Consider the following 15,944-nt stretch of genomic DNA (forward strand, 5'->3'; position numbering starts at 1 on the left):
TTTTGGAGATGGGGAATCTCACAAACTGCCTGGGCTGTCCTTGAACCATGATCCTCCCAATCTCAGCCTCCCAAGTAGCTAGGATTATAGGCTTGAGCCACTGGTTTTTTCTTTTTTTGCCAGTAGTGGGTTTGGAACTCAGAGCCTCATGCTGTCTTGGTAGGTGCTGTACTGCTTGAGTCACTCAGTCAGCCCTGATATGCCAGTCTTATTTCTGCACAAAGAACCAGAAACTTATACCTTGTTGAAATTCAGGGGCCTTGGACAAAGGGGCAACAGTTTGATTCGTGGGTATACAACTGGGCAGGAAAATGGTTAGTATATCAAAGTTTTGTCAACCCAGGCAGGAAGTATCCTAGGGCTTTCTTGGTCCCAAATGACATGAATGGGTATTGTGACTGAAAAGTAACCATAAAGTCGATGGCCATACCACTCTGAATATGCCTGATTGTGTCTGAAAGGAGCGACAGTATTACTTTAATTAAGAATTGTTTGTTAGTTTGAATGATCAAATAAGCAATTATTTAAATATGAAAATTCAGTTTATGTCTATATCTTTTTTGGTCACTAAAAATACCTCGGGGGAATTTAGCATATTTGTCACTAAGGAAACATTTTCCAAGGACAGTGTTGTATGAGGTACTGTTATATGGAATAAAAATATCTATTTTAACCATCTACTAAAAACTGATATTAAGGATTAAGAGAGAGAAAATAAATCAGAACAATAAAATCAGTAAAAATTCTCAAAAATATTCTGTACAGGCACTAAGACCATGCTTCCTTTAAACCCAAAAGACCTCTTGTAAAATGTAGAAAGAGCAATGTTTTAACAGCAACTGTTTTCCATCTTCTGTTTTATATATGTTTATCTTTAAAGTGAAGCTACTACAGAGCAATAATTTCTATTCTGATTGACTTTAATAGTGAGTAGGCTATTGGATTTGCAAACTCTTCACAGAAATGTGACAGTATGTGATTTATTGTACTTAATATTTTTGTCCCTGAGTCACTTTCCTGGCTGAAATTCCCAAACCTCATTAGGGGACCTCTTCCAGTCTATGGCAGATGGACGATGACCACAGGACATAAAATGAACAGCTGTCCTCTTCCCCTTTTGTACTTTTCTCCCTTCCAGTCCCATCCCCATTCCCTCACTTCCAAAAATTTGTATTTTTTTAAGTCATCACTGCCACTCCTAAGGAAGAGAGAGATCCATCCTTTCCCAATGTATGGAATGCCATGCCACCTCCCAACCACTGGAATTCTACCTGGAATGTTTCCATGCAGGCATGGTACAATGCCTCTGGACCACCCTCTTTCCTAGACCTTCTGATAAGTCACCTTCACTCTCCTCTGTGCTTTGCATCCCTTAATTATCATTGATATTTACTGCCTTAGTTTCTTCTCACATATAGACTCCCCACTACCCCTACCTATTTGGTAATAAACTTTTTCCTTAAGTTTTTATTTTATTGTACATATTTATGGGGTACACTGGGGTGACATCTTGATACATATAATGAGCCTGGTAATAAATTTCTGAAGGCTCGGACAGTATCTTGCTTAGATTTTGCTTTCCCCATAGTGAGTGCAGGTATATCATGTTAGATCTTGTCTCTGGTGCAGAGTCCTTGATCAAGAATTCTTTATTAGTTAATAAGAAAGTGGATATTGCTGGTCGCATTAAGTTCTAGTTTACCCATGGGTTTCATTCAGCGTACTCTCCTGCCTCAGAATGGGTACAGTACTGAGCACCAGTGCAGAAAGCACTAAGTAGCTTTCCTAAACTATGAATTAAATTCCAATCAGTTCATATTTACTTAGTTCCAGTTGTGAACAAAATTCTGTTCTACAAACAAAGAGATTTATATACATTCTTCAGCTCTTAAGGAATTCCTAAGTTGTAAAAAGTAAAACCAGATGTGCAGAAAAAAGCAGCATATAAATCAAAGCAGAGTGAAGAAAACATTATAAAATAAATTCAGAGGAAGCAAGGGTTCAGAGCCATCAGGCTAGGGCAACAGAATGAACTCTCAAAGAGGAGTGGGTGTTTGAGAGACCATTGGGGCTATATGGATGACGAATTTTTCTCATCCTGTAGCTCACTGCTGTATACCTTCTATAGAACAGTTCTGATAAATAACATAATTATGAATGAATTACTGATATTTATTTTTAAGTTTCATCAAGTAAATGACAAATTGAATATTTCAAGAGAAAGGGCATTACATCTACTTCAAACTGTGTATTTTAATCCATATGAAGTTCATATTTTATTTAATTATTAGTTGTAGTAATTAAAAACCACTCATAATTAACCTCAAAATTTTTGCTAGAACCTTATGTTTAATTTAATTTTACAGAATTTCAGAATGTTCTCTTTTATCAGTTAAAATAGGTCTTTGGGGTAAAGTGGATTTGAAATATATATGTATGTTTCAAAAGAAACTACTGGATATATATATACATATATATATAATCTCTATATAATATGTGTTATTAATGTGTTAATCTATAACACATATATTAATAATGTATTAATATGTTAATATAATATATATTATACATAATATATATGGACACATTTCATTTGAACTCATCTTTTAAAGTATACACTCCCTAAGAAGGAATAAGTCACTCCTAGGATGAAGAAGCAGGACACCTTGGATAATAATCGGCTTCACATATTTATTCATCAAACTTAGGTAACACAGAAGTATTCCACATATTAATACTTCAGTTTTTTTGTATGTTAGTATAGATGTTTGAAAACTTGAAAATCAAGACTCAATCTTATTTTAATATATTTTGTATCCAAGCATCTTATACTTAAATAAAACATGTATTTAACCTGATAAAGCATAGGCATTTAATTAAATTAATTTTGCCATTAAAAATTTCTTAACTTCTGTCTTGATTTATATTTGTTTGAAATCTGGTCATCAGAGAATTTTTTAGTCTGATATAGATTTCTATATTTCAGAAGAGGTTTTACTATTTCATAATAAATTCCCCACAGTCTAAGGAGAGTAACTTAAAAGTTAGAGTTGAATCAACATGGGTCATAACACATGGGTATATGAAAGCAATAGTAGGAATCTTTCTGTATAGCTATCCTTAACTCAACTAGCAAAAATGCTGTCTTTTTTATTATGCATATGTCTTTTCTTCAACAAAATCAGTGATAAAGGCAGAACAGGACCTGCCTGGAACTGAGGGGGGAAGGGGGGCAGCGTGGGGGAGGGGGGCAGGATGGAGAAATGACCCAAACAATGTATGCACATGTGAATAAATGAACAAACAAATGAGACTTTAATTTGAAATATAGTATATAATTTCAGTAAGCTCACAGAGAAGATGCATAATAATTCACACCTAGGTATAGAGGGCTCATTTTTCCCCTCCCCCTAAATTACCTATTCTAAAAGAGTTGAGAGAGTTTCTCTACTGAATTAAGTTCTGAGTAATTAAAATATTCACAAATCAGGCTCCAGGGAACAATGAGCTGTTAAACTGCATGAAATATACTACCTCTGACAAGTGACACTATATTCTTTCATAAGAAAAAATAATGCCATATTTCTTTTTTCTTCACAGTCATCTTCCAATCCAGCTAAGCCTAGCTTTAACTTTGTAAATTTCTACTGTTCAGTTTTCAAAATACATTCACACAAAATAGGCAGCTCTCATTTACCTCAGAAACTCTGTGGTACAGACAGTATAGAAAGGAACAATGCAGGCCTAAGAATACTTTCATATCTTAATATCTAAATACAAAGCATTTATGTTTGAATTACTTACCCCTGCTTTAAAATGACAAAAAGCAAATGAAAAAGCAGTAAAAACAAATACACAGGCACAAAACCTTCTCAACATACAAAAAAAGAAAAACAAACCCATAAATCTTTAGTATGTCTGTAAATAAAGCCATAGAAAAAGATACTGATTCTATAAATTATGAACAAATCATAGATCTTAGTTAGCTCAGTAGTTCCGTACTGATGAATACATGGGTATACATTGCTGTCTATTTGCTTCACTAAAAGTATACTTTAGTTTCCTTCAGGGTCATCTTTTCCATGGGTTGAGGTCCTCAGATCACCTCCCCCAAGCTCACTTTTGTTATGAAATGCCTGCATGACACCAATTTAGCACTTGGTTGCATATGTTATGATGTCACCAGTAATGGTTACTTGTCACTCTGACAAGAAATATTTATGAGCATTTACTGATTGTGAGTCCCTAGGTTAGGGATAGATTTGTCACCCAAGTCACACTATTTGTTCTTCATGGTGTCTGTTTTCAAATGTTTTACCTTTAATCTTCATTTGGCAAATGAACCCTATTAATCTGAAGAAAGAGCTGGGCAGACGTGAACAAGCATATTATTTGGTAAATTCTTGTAGAGTGACTCAATGTGGGTTTATATCAAGGAAGTGATTACTCCACTCAACTCAACTGTGTAAATACTTTTCTTAAGATTTCATTTCATTGTTTTCCTTACTGCCAAGAAAGAAAAAGGCTATTTTGCAGACCTTTATCAAATAAGTTAAATAAATAACAAAATTATGTTATTTTAGATAAATTAAATGAGTTAAACCCTCACTTAGCTCCTTATTAAATAAGTTAAAATCCCTGGCTGATACAGACTAGGTCTTTAGATGGACCCAATTTTATCTGACATTGCTGATATCTGGTCTCTCTGGTTTAGGAGGGCACTCCTGTTCCTTTTCAGTGTCTTGCTTGTTTCACTCCATCTTCTTAGAGAAAGGAAAGCCTTTCCCGGTCCTTTCAAGGGAATTGGGTTGTTAGCTTTCAGGAGTATTCCTCATTAAGAAGCCCTCTCTAAGTTGTACTACCTTGCAGGCCTTAATTGGGTCGTGGCACCCCAAGATCTGTATACATGCCCACCACTGTTTATAACAATCTGGCTTTGTCTAGAGTTTTGTGCTCCGTATGTATCCAGTGCCTTCTACTTACTATACTGTTAAGTGCTATAAGAATATTGTTTTCTTAGTTTTTTATCTTACCATACTTAAAATTACCTCAAGATAATGCTAAGCAAATATTCAGTAAAATTATGTTAAATACATGATAGATACAAAGCAATACCAACATTTCCTATGGATGCAGAACCCTGCCTGGGAGAGCAGAGTTTGGAGGCATCAGTAAGATAATGGTTTGCAAGGGCATCAGCTCAAATTTTTCTTCCTATCCCAAAGGAAATCTAAAGGAAATGGGTAAATGCCCCTAAGGCTACAACCATAAATTCCACAAGTTGAATCTAATGAATCAAGTGAGGATTGTAGCAAATCGATGCCTCAGCATAGAAATGGATATAAAATCTTTCATAGGAATGGAAAAATGAAAAGTTCTTCTAAGAATATTTTAAGACACTTTTCAAGATGATTTAGTTATTGATAACTTGATAAATTTCAACTTTCAAAACTGGGTTTTCAGAATGCTTTAATTTTAAAAATCATTTAGTTAAGAAAGTCTGTATTTATTTATTTATTTATGTGTGTGTACATAAATGTATGTATGTGTTATATGTACACATGTATAGTGTATAAATACATCTGATATACAGACATATGCAATATGTATACATACTACACGTGTATGTGTATGTATATATATATGTATATATATATATACATATGTATGCATGCATATACATATATTTTAAAGAATTAGAAAGGCATTGCTGATAAACAATTCCTCAGTAATTCAAGCACTTTATGCATACTTGGAACTGACTCTTTTGGATATTAAGACTTAAATATCTGTAAGTCTAAAAACACTATAATCCTGATTGGACACTATAATTAAAACAAACACATCCAAGGTAAATTACTATAATTGCTAAAAACACTTACCAATGGAAAACTGGAGGACAGAAGCTGTTGTTGTATTTAGGCCAGTGGTAGTCTAGAAAAAGAAATATACAAAAGTAAAACAAGATAGAAAGCAAAATGGAAGGTATTGGGAGTGAAAGAGAGGAAAGAACAGATTCATCAGCAGAGGTTGTACTTATCTAGTTCATTCATTTTTATCAATATGTCTGAACACAAATATATTTCCTGTTCCCCTGTTGGGGAACAAACTGTGTTGAGATCCTGATTTAGATATGAATAATAATCTCCCAGATTATTCATGAGGGCATTTAACAAAGTCCTTTCCACTTACCTCCCCTTTCCCTCTATCCTACTATAGGAATGGACCCAAATGGAAAGTCATAAAAAGACTACCAAACAAATATTAGGAGGTAAATTAAGAGCAAATGAGTAGACAAAAAGATTATTTTAAAAATAGAACTAAAGCAGCTGAAGTATGCAAGATTTTCTAAGGGGGCAATTAAGATGTTCTAAAGTTGATTATGATAATGGTTGCATAGCTTTGTAAATAAACTAATTTAAATTTTATACTTCAAATTAGTGATTCACAGAACCTGTGGATATTTTTTAACTGGTGGGGGGGACAGAGTGAGACAGAGAAATTGAGAGAATGGATATGGATTATGGACCTAACAATAGGCTTCCAATACATTTCTGCTAAATTTCTTAGTTTTGGGAAGAGGCCTGCTTAACCAATTTCCCCCCCTTTTGGAAGAGGAATAATACATATATAATTAAAATTATTAATTATTTATTCTTTGGAACAGAGATTCACCTCAAATGAGATGAAAATTAAAGTTCTTATTTTGTTGGGTTCCCATACTCTGTATGCAAAAGCATGGGAAAGCTTCAAGAGACTCTCTCTAAAACAGCAAGCACCTGAATGTATCTTCACTGGCAGAAACAGTGGTCTGTCTTAGTTTTGCTTCTTTTATGGCTTAATATCTTTAGACATATGCTTGCACCGGGTTAGCCCCCAAGTGACAGAGGCCACAACTACAAAAGGGCCATGGGAAACCAGCGAGCAAGCCTCTTGCTCTTCCAGAACTCAGGTGAGATATGAGAATCACAAGATCTTCCTGGGTAACTGGGCATGTGCTATAAATATATGGCTTTAAAATTCAACAAAGAAGGAAGAACAGTAATGGAAGGGAGGACAAGAGATACATTTTACAAGTTATATAGCTAAAGATATCAGGACTAGCCCCTAGTTTCTTTTAAACATAGCAAACGTCACTGGTGTCATGGTTACAGAGGAAATTCTCTGCATTTAATTTGAATCAGCCCACCATGTCCATACCTCTGTTTCCTTTCCTCTTTCTCCCACCTGAATTATCAAAGAAAATTGTACAATAAAATTCCTTTAAAATAAATCTATTTTTTTAGAGCTTTTAGAGTAAGTTCATCTACCTGTCCTCATGGGTTTCCACTTGGATAATTTGATCTTAAAATCCAAAGGGGCACAATACCAATAGAGAAGTTTTCTTTTAATTTCACATAAATTGAATGATTTTATATAGCCGAAGAGATTCCCAGATGAACTATGAAAACTTCTGAATATAGGGTCTTTGAAATAATGGTATTACATAAATTTAAAGCACCATGGTTATTGCTACTGCTAGGTGCACTAAATATACTTGACTCTTCAACATTTTATCCTTATGGTGTAATAAATGATGCTGTGTCACTTGTGTGATCAGGTCCTATAGTCATGACCTCTGCTATTGAACGGCAAGTTGCATGAAATACTGCCAAGATTCAAATTACATGGGCTAACTGAGGGTGACCCTAGGCTTTGATTAGTCATTGATTCTACATTTTTTTCCTTCACAAAGGAAGCTGAGGAAATATACAATTGATTGTCATTTTTTACCTTTACTACTCATATTAGTAAGATTGTCAGCTACAGAGAGAATAAAGGAAAGAAAAAGAAAAGCATAACAAGAAGCACTGCCTATAAAATCTACTCATCTATATTTACAAGTGGGTATTATAAAGCATTTATTAATCATGAATTTAAATATGTAATTTTACTCTGAAAAGTTATTAAGCCTTACATTCTAAAAACAAAGGGCTTTTGATAAATAATACAGCAATTAAGGATGTCTTATGGGAAACTTATTTTTCTACCAAATCTCTGTGGTTTTTGTTTGTTTGTTTCTCAGATGAAGATAATTACTTTGAATATTTTCCTTTTTAATTGAAGGCTAATCTCACATTAATTACATAACACAACTCAAAACTAGCCTACTGGGGTATCAACTCCCCTGCTATATAGTAAAACAATCAGGATTAAATACACATGTGATCAAAAAAGGTAGACATTTCAGTTTATGCTATGGAAATATGAATTATTGCATTATATTATTAGATACTTTTATTTCCTGCTAGCCAGTTGAAACAAAAATAATTTGCCAAGATTTCCAGAATGGGAGCATCTTCTAAAATAGGCAATTATTCTAAGCTCAGTTAGCTATGATAAAATTAATTTTATTTTAAGGTGCATAGATAATTAATTCAGTCATGGTACATTACTTAAAATATACTAGCAAATCTATTTTTTTCAGGGAGAATTACACATTTGTCTGCAGGAATATTATAACACCTTGTGAGACTTGAATTATGAGCACCTATTATTTTAATTTGCATCCAATTAATTCTGTTTGTGTTCTAATTTCAACTGAAAACTCTTCAATTCATCACTGTTCTATAGCTCATATCTTTAATAAATTGAATGTATCTATGACCATGAAAGGGGTATTCAAGCAGCATAAAATAAGAACCATGTTACAAAAATTAATTGTTTTTTACATTTTGATAACTAAATCTTCTTTTAATTGCTTATCTAGGGTTTCCCCCCTCTTTATTATGAAAGGCAGTCTTTGGGAAACTTTTAAAGTTAATGATTTAGAAACAGTGTCTAACATAGAGGTAAAAAATACAACCTGTTACTAAAAGCCCCATGAAAAAGATGTGGGAGGGAAAATAAAAAAGAGAGCAACTATTTAAACTCAAATTGAAAAGTGAAAAGCCAAGATGTTACAAAAAGAGAATTAGGGGCAAAGTAATTGAGCCAGTATACAGCATAACAATTGCTTTTCTATCCTTTTAGGAATGTGAAATGAATGTTGTCTTCATGTCAGAAATAAGTATCAAGTAAAAACAAAAAGCTCATTAACCACATGCCCATGGATAGTGGTTTCGTTGCTTTTAATTTACAATGCTCATGTTTCATTTTAAATATGATTCAGAAATTTATCTTTGGCAGGAAATGGCTAATCAGTCAAAAAAAAATAATCTGCTTTTGAGTAACTTGGCATAAACCAAAATTTCTTAAAAGCTGGTTTATTGAGTATATTCTTCACTTTAAAAAAATGCAACAAAGAGCCTCTATGGTTAGGAACCAGTTTAAAAGCAATGTATTGCTTATACTCTCTCTACAACAAAATTAGAGATAAGGGCAAAATAGTTTCTGCTGGGTATTGAGGGGGGGAGCGGGAGGGGGTGGAGTGGGTGGTAAGGGAGGGGGTGGGGGCAGGGGGGAGAAATAAACCAAGCCTTGTATGCACATATGAATAATAAAAGAAAAATGAAAAAAAAAAATAAATAAAAGCAATGTAAGAAAATTGAACATCTAGTAGTTTTACTTAAAAAGAGAAAACATGGACAATTTTAAGACTGAGGTTCTATTAAAATATTAGAAACTCATAAATTGTTTAGACAGGATATACATTATATAAATATATAATATACATCGTATCTATATTTTAAAAAGACATTTAATTTAATGGATGTACTATGCTTAATCAGACTCATTAATACTGCCAATTTTATTACTGAATTCTTTATTTTTACATTTGAAAACAGGCCATAAAATCACCCCACCCAATTTTGAGATAAATGCAATAGAACTCATACTGTAAATAATGGTTCAAATTTCCATCCAAACTATAGGAGCACAAGAGAGCCTTTCGTTGGCAAAATGCTCAGTAAGTATTATAATGGAATAATGTACATAAATAGCATACACTTACCAATTCTCGGGGACCATATGGCTCACAGAAGGTGACAGCATTGCCGTGCATAATTGTACCACACTGTTCTCCAGTCTCACAGTTGTTACATTCAACCCTGCAGGAGCACAGAATGCATTCCCAGTCTGAGAACTAAGTAGCAAAAGGTGGCTTATTGCTCAGGTAAGGAAAGATGAAACAGTTATTGCTATTCAGTTCAATCACTGGTCCACAGATGATAATGGTATTTTGGTATTATGACTAGGTTCAGAAGACCTGAAACCAGAAAAATCTGAATGCAAGTCCCAGTTCTTCCAGTTATCTGAACTACTGGGAAGTTTACTTACATCTCCCCAAAATTTCACATTCCTTATCTGTAAAATGCTGGTAACAATAACAACCTAAGTTATTGTGAGCATTAGAGACAGTATATATAAAACACAGAACCACTCTTATGGTAGGCACTTAATAATGGAAGATAGTATTATCAATAATTACATATAATATATATATTATATATTATAATATAAGAATGCTTGCAAGTATTAAAAATAAGCAACATAATATTCACTATCTAATGAACTAAAAAAATCTGTATCTCTAAATTCAAAAGATGTTTCACAAATTTGAAACATTTTTCTTTTACATTATGGTCAGTGTAAATGTTTAAAATAATTGTCCTCAATAGTTGATTAAAAGGTAATCATTTGGCAATTTTAAAGCAGAAATATTGTGGATGCTTATGAAACAGAGCTCCAAATCAAAAAATAGATAAAATAACTTCCCTTAAATAAATTTGCATGTGTACATTCCATTATGCTAAAAATAACAGATCAGATATTACAATTAATCCACATATTACTGAAAATATATGAATTCTAATTTGAGCAAATTTTGGTATTGAGTTATTATGTTAATCTTGCAAATAATTTAATTAACTGCTTTATTATTATAAAATGATAGAGTTAAGAAAAACTTAGGACAGGATGTCAAAATAAATTTATTCATTTCTATCTAGTAGAAACTGAAACTCTGGAATTGACTTTGTATATTTTTGGTGACATTTAATATGCTTTTCATTGTAACATTTCAATCTGCAATCATTACATACCTAGCATGTAGAAAGATCTGTGTTTCCCCTGTCTGATTCTCAAACCACATGAGCCATATATCATGAAGAAAGATCATTTTCAAAGACCTTCACATTTCAGGTGCCAAACTCTGTGGAAAGGGCACTATGCCCTTTGCTTGGGAGATGTCTGTATTATCCCTTTCTGCTGTTTGCTAATTTCAGAGAGGGAGGGAGGAGGGACTTCCATCCCAGTAGGAGACAAAAGTGTGAGGAGAGATAATGTAGACCATCCAGCCCAGGGACAGAAGCACAGTAAGCACAAACTTGACAAGAAAATATAAGTATTTCCTGTATGCTTAATGGAAGAGAGTAAGTGATGGGTATTATTCTAATTTTTTCAAGATGACCAACACTGTCGTACCTTTAATTTTTTTAGAAGAGGAGGAATTTCTGGTAAGGAATTTAAAATGTAACTCATAGCATCATAAGTCTTATTAGGAGGATTAAAATCTTCTCTTGATTACTGTGAAGCAAAACTCTAGTAAGATGCCTTTGACATTAGAGGAGACAGCAGTGGGTTTGAAGGGCAAACAAACCTGTCCCTCATTCTTCATTTATGGCATGTTCACATATGGTATGCTGTATTCCATAAATACTTGCTGAACAAACAAATGAGTGTCAGACAACCTCATAAACAGAACTACTATTAAGGTTTGAAGTCTAAAGAACTTAGAATGGCACCTGGCCCACAGTGAGCATGATGTAGTAACTATGATGATGATGGTGGCGATGACAATCATGGATTTACCCCATGTTAATCTGCTCCAGAACTGGTATATTTGATTCCTTCCTTCTCCTCCTCTCACAGAAAATGTTATATTAACTTCTTTTTCTGTTTTTCTACTTCTTTAAACTGATTGTGATTGTGATATAAATATAAAGAAGCAGCAGAAGACTTATAATAAGGAGATGGGCTTCTTACTTTAGTGCTAGATGAAGATTATTTGGTCTTCATGTCATTGTGAAATGGCTTGAGAGAAACATCAACTTTGACAGAGAGAAAACTAAAAGAAAGTTCAAACCTTGTACTGATACCTGCCACCAGCCTCCAGGGAAACTTAGCTACAAGCACCATTGTTGATATGAAATCTGAGGCCTGCTGCTTGAACTTCTGTAGCAATCATTCTATCTATTCATATTCATCAGCAGTGCAAAATCAGCCATATATCAGAAAAATAGTTTCTATGTAGGCTTCCTCCTCTCATAGTTTTGAATAACTAGGATTTAGATGGCACCTGGATATATGTATTTTGTTTAAAGTTGTTACTGATGCAGATGGCCTACAGCCTAGAATTAGAAAAACAGTGAATAAACAATAGATGTGTGATGTGTAGTCACTGCTACTTTGTAGAATAGCAGGGGTTAAAAGATAAACTCAAGAGAAAGCAAACAGATACAGCTCTTCTCTCCCCATTTTGGTTCAATATACCTCTAGACTGTTCTCTTTTTTGTGTGCTTTATATCTCCAGAACTTTAAAATAAAATTTTAAATAAATTTTTTAAATAAAATTTTAAAGTACCTTGTTGAAGAAACAAAGACTTATAAGTACCAAATACTACTCACTGGGTAGCATCCTCATTGGAGGAACAATGGCTGTAGTAATGACTGATGGGACAAATCTGTCATCTTTCTACCAAAATCTTTTAAATGTCCTTTGCTTGAGTTTCTCACAGTCTGACTAGGTTTGTCAGCATAATTTATTTTAATTTACCCTGAATGCTCATCCTTCTAGGTGGTCAGCTCTAACCCTTTCTTACCTGCCAGAGTGTTATTTATTCATTCATCATTTATTAATTAATTTTTATATTTTATAGATTTATATTGAAGACTTACAGACACTGTGCTAAGCTTTAGTGGTACCAAGAACAATGTAATACTGTCATTTTCTCCCAGCAATTCACATTCCAAGTAGAAAGGCAAAGAAGTAAACAAGCAGTAACAACAGAGGCTGGTTTATATGCTGGTAGTTATTTATTGCATTCTACTATGTGTCTAATGCCCTAAAGTCTATTTAAACCTTTCAGCCTCACTCTCAAAGGACAGAGATTATTTTTGCCTTTATTTAATAAGAAAAATTAAGCTTCAAAAAGGAGAAGCATTTGCTCAAGGTCACACAGCTGTGAAGTTGAAGTGTTGCCATTTGGATCCAGGGCTTGCCAACCCCAGTGCCTATGACCTTTTCCATTGTTCTCCACTCTTTGTAACAGGAATATATACTGGTTGTGGTGGTACTTCTCTCAGACTGGATAAAGTGAGAGAAAGCATCCAAGGAGGTAGCCCCAGAACTAATACTGCGTGAGAAATATGAGTTATTCAACCAAAGAAGAAAGGTGGGTGTGTGATAGGACGGATATTATGCAGAAATAATGAGACATAAGATGAGCTGTTAGTCCAGTGGCTGGAACTATACTGGCACATGGCCAAGGAAGGTCTAGGAAAGTGGAGGGCTTCATGAACTATTTACCAAGTGATAGGTACCGAACTTGGAGCTCTACAAACAATGTCTCAACTATTTCATAAAAAAACATCTCCCTCTATTTTTAATCCCTATTTAGAAGATGCTAAAACTGAGATTTAGAGCTATTATTGTCCAAGGTTATACAACTAGTAAATTATAGAACTTGGTTCAAACTCCCATTATTCTGCCACAATGCAAATCCAACTTTTAGGAAACTAACTCTAGTTCCTTGAAATATGGTGGGGATAGAAAAAAGTAAACCCACTATAAAGTACCGCTACTGGAAAAAAAAAAGGTAATATGAGACACATATGTAATCTTCAACTTTCTCATGGCTACTGTAAAAATTAAAGAAACAGGGTTGGAGATATAGCTCAGTGGTAGAGTGCATGTCTGCCATATGCAAAGCCCTGGGTTTGATACCCAGCACTGTGTAACAAAAAACAAATAAAAGAAAACCTCTCAAAATTATAGAAACAGATAAATTAATTTTAATGATGTTTCATTTAACCCAATATATTCAAATTATATTTTCATATGTAATTAGCATGAAATTATTAATGTAATTAAAATAAAATATTATGTATTATTTTTACAAATAATGAAAATATTGATGTTCTTTTTTTCATACTATGCCTTCAAATTGGAAGGTTTATTTTATCCTTATAGCACATCTTAATTCAGCTGACCACATTTCAAGTGCTTGGCTAGAGCCTTCCATGTTGGACAGCACAACTCTAATAGAGAATTACAGGATTGGATACTGACTGCTCTCTGGTTATGCTGAGAAGCATATCCAGCCCATGAATTTCTGATATGATAGTTTCGGATTTGCTTGAAATCATGGGAGTGCATGTTTTTAGGAGCTCAGGGAAAAGGGAGGGTAATAAAAAGAAGAGAAGAGGTCCAAGAATGGATACCTGGAGAAGAACCAGATTGGCCCTAGTCTGAATTTGGGGAAGCTCAGACCATTATGACCTTCAGTATGAGTCCATGTATGTCTATCTCCCTTTACTTTTCCATAATTACTGGCAGTGGGGTTCATTTCTATTCTTACTCCTAACCAACTTGTGCTGCCCATCAAAGTGAATTTCTTGAAGTAATCTATAACATGAACTTCATAATATTTTTCTCTATCATTTAAAATTAAGCACTGTTAAACTATACTTCTGAATCTCATTATCATAAAAGCAAAGATAAATCATAATTTTATGATGAACACAATGATCCCAAAGGAAACCAGACAAGCTAGTCCAAAAAGAAAAAAAACCCCAAAATTGGTGGGCAGAGCGTTTCATAAGAGAACAGTGACCCAGGTCAAAAATATACCAGGTGGTCAGGCACAGTGGCTTAACTACTCAGGAGGCACAAATCAGAAGGATCACAGTTTGAGACCAGACCATGTAAAAAGCTAGTAAGATCCCATCTCAACCAATAAAAACTAGGCATATGGTGCATGCTACCATCCCAGCCACAAAGGAAGCATAAATAGGAGGATGCAGTCCAGGAGAGCCAGGCATAAATGTGAGACCTATTTGAAAAATAGCTAAAGCAAAAAGGGTTGGGGGTATGGCTCAAGTGGTAGAGTGCCTACCTCTTTAGTGTGAGGTCCTGAGCTCACATCCCATTATCAAAGCAAAGCAAAAAACAGGATAAAGTTTAAAAATCTGTAAATGTAACTAAACATGCAAATTCCAAAAGAAGTAAGCCCTGGCTCACTAAAGAAGTTTAAAATGTTTAAGTGGCAAGTGCTCTTTCTTATTCTTTATTTTCTCAGAAAATGAGATCCCTAGATGTATGAAATTCTAGTCTTCTTTTATGAAATATTTCTACAAGTTCTCAAGAACTATGGTTAAATTTTCTGGATAATGAGTGGCCTAATTTTCCTTAGGCTCAGAGAGAAAAACAAAAACAAAAACTAGACACTAGTTTTTTTTGGCAATACTGGAGTTTTGAATTCAGGGGCTTATACTTGTTAGGAAGGCACTGTATCACTTGAGCCACATATCCAGTCCCAAAATCTAGCAGTTGTTTGTTTGAAATATGAAATCTATAGCCTTACAACTAGATTCTTCTATTTCACTCATTTTGAGGACAATGATGGGCTTTGCAAAGTTAGGTAACATTTTCTTCAGACGTGTGGGAAGGAAATCCCAGTTAAACTTTTGTTTTTCAATTTAAAAAGAATGTGACCTCTCAGGCTAAGAATTAGAAATGAAGTGCATCTCTAACTAGTAAAGATGCAAAAATACCAGATGTTTCTGTAATCTAAGAAACCTTTTCTTTTTTTTCCTATTTCCCAATAGAAAAAAAAGAGAATGTAAGAATCTAATAAATGCCATGTCATGTCATATGAACTGTCCACATCAAAATATATTCTGCCATAGAATATGATTAAAAGACATTTTCAGTGAAATGCTCACAATTCTCAAAGACCATA

The 15,944-nt window shown here is 34.0% G+C and overlaps 1 protein-coding gene across 2 annotated transcripts in view; it reads right to left on the reverse strand.

Moving 5' to 3' along the window:
* The window catches only part of Reln (reelin), a 450,273-nt gene that overhangs the window by 214,455 nt on the left and 219,874 nt on the right, over nucleotides 1–15,944 (reverse strand). For both annotated transcript variants that reach the window (XR_012445193.1, XM_074064926.1), the window contains exons 7-8: nucleotides 9,935–10,031; nucleotides 5,883–5,934 (exon numbers count right to left, since the gene is read on the reverse strand). Coding sequence is in view for 1 of the 2 variants with exons in the window: in XM_074064926.1 (XP_073921027.1) it covers nucleotides 5,883–5,934; nucleotides 9,935–10,031 (149 nt within the window). In the remaining variant the exon portion in view is untranslated. The remainder of the gene's footprint in view (nucleotides 1–5,882; nucleotides 5,935–9,934; nucleotides 10,032–15,944) is intronic.

This window comes from Castor canadensis, chromosome 2, assembly GCF_047511655.1.
Source record: "Castor canadensis chromosome 2, mCasCan1.hap1v2, whole genome shotgun sequence".
Classification (NCBI taxonomy): domain Eukaryota; kingdom Metazoa; phylum Chordata; class Mammalia; order Rodentia; family Castoridae; genus Castor; species Castor canadensis.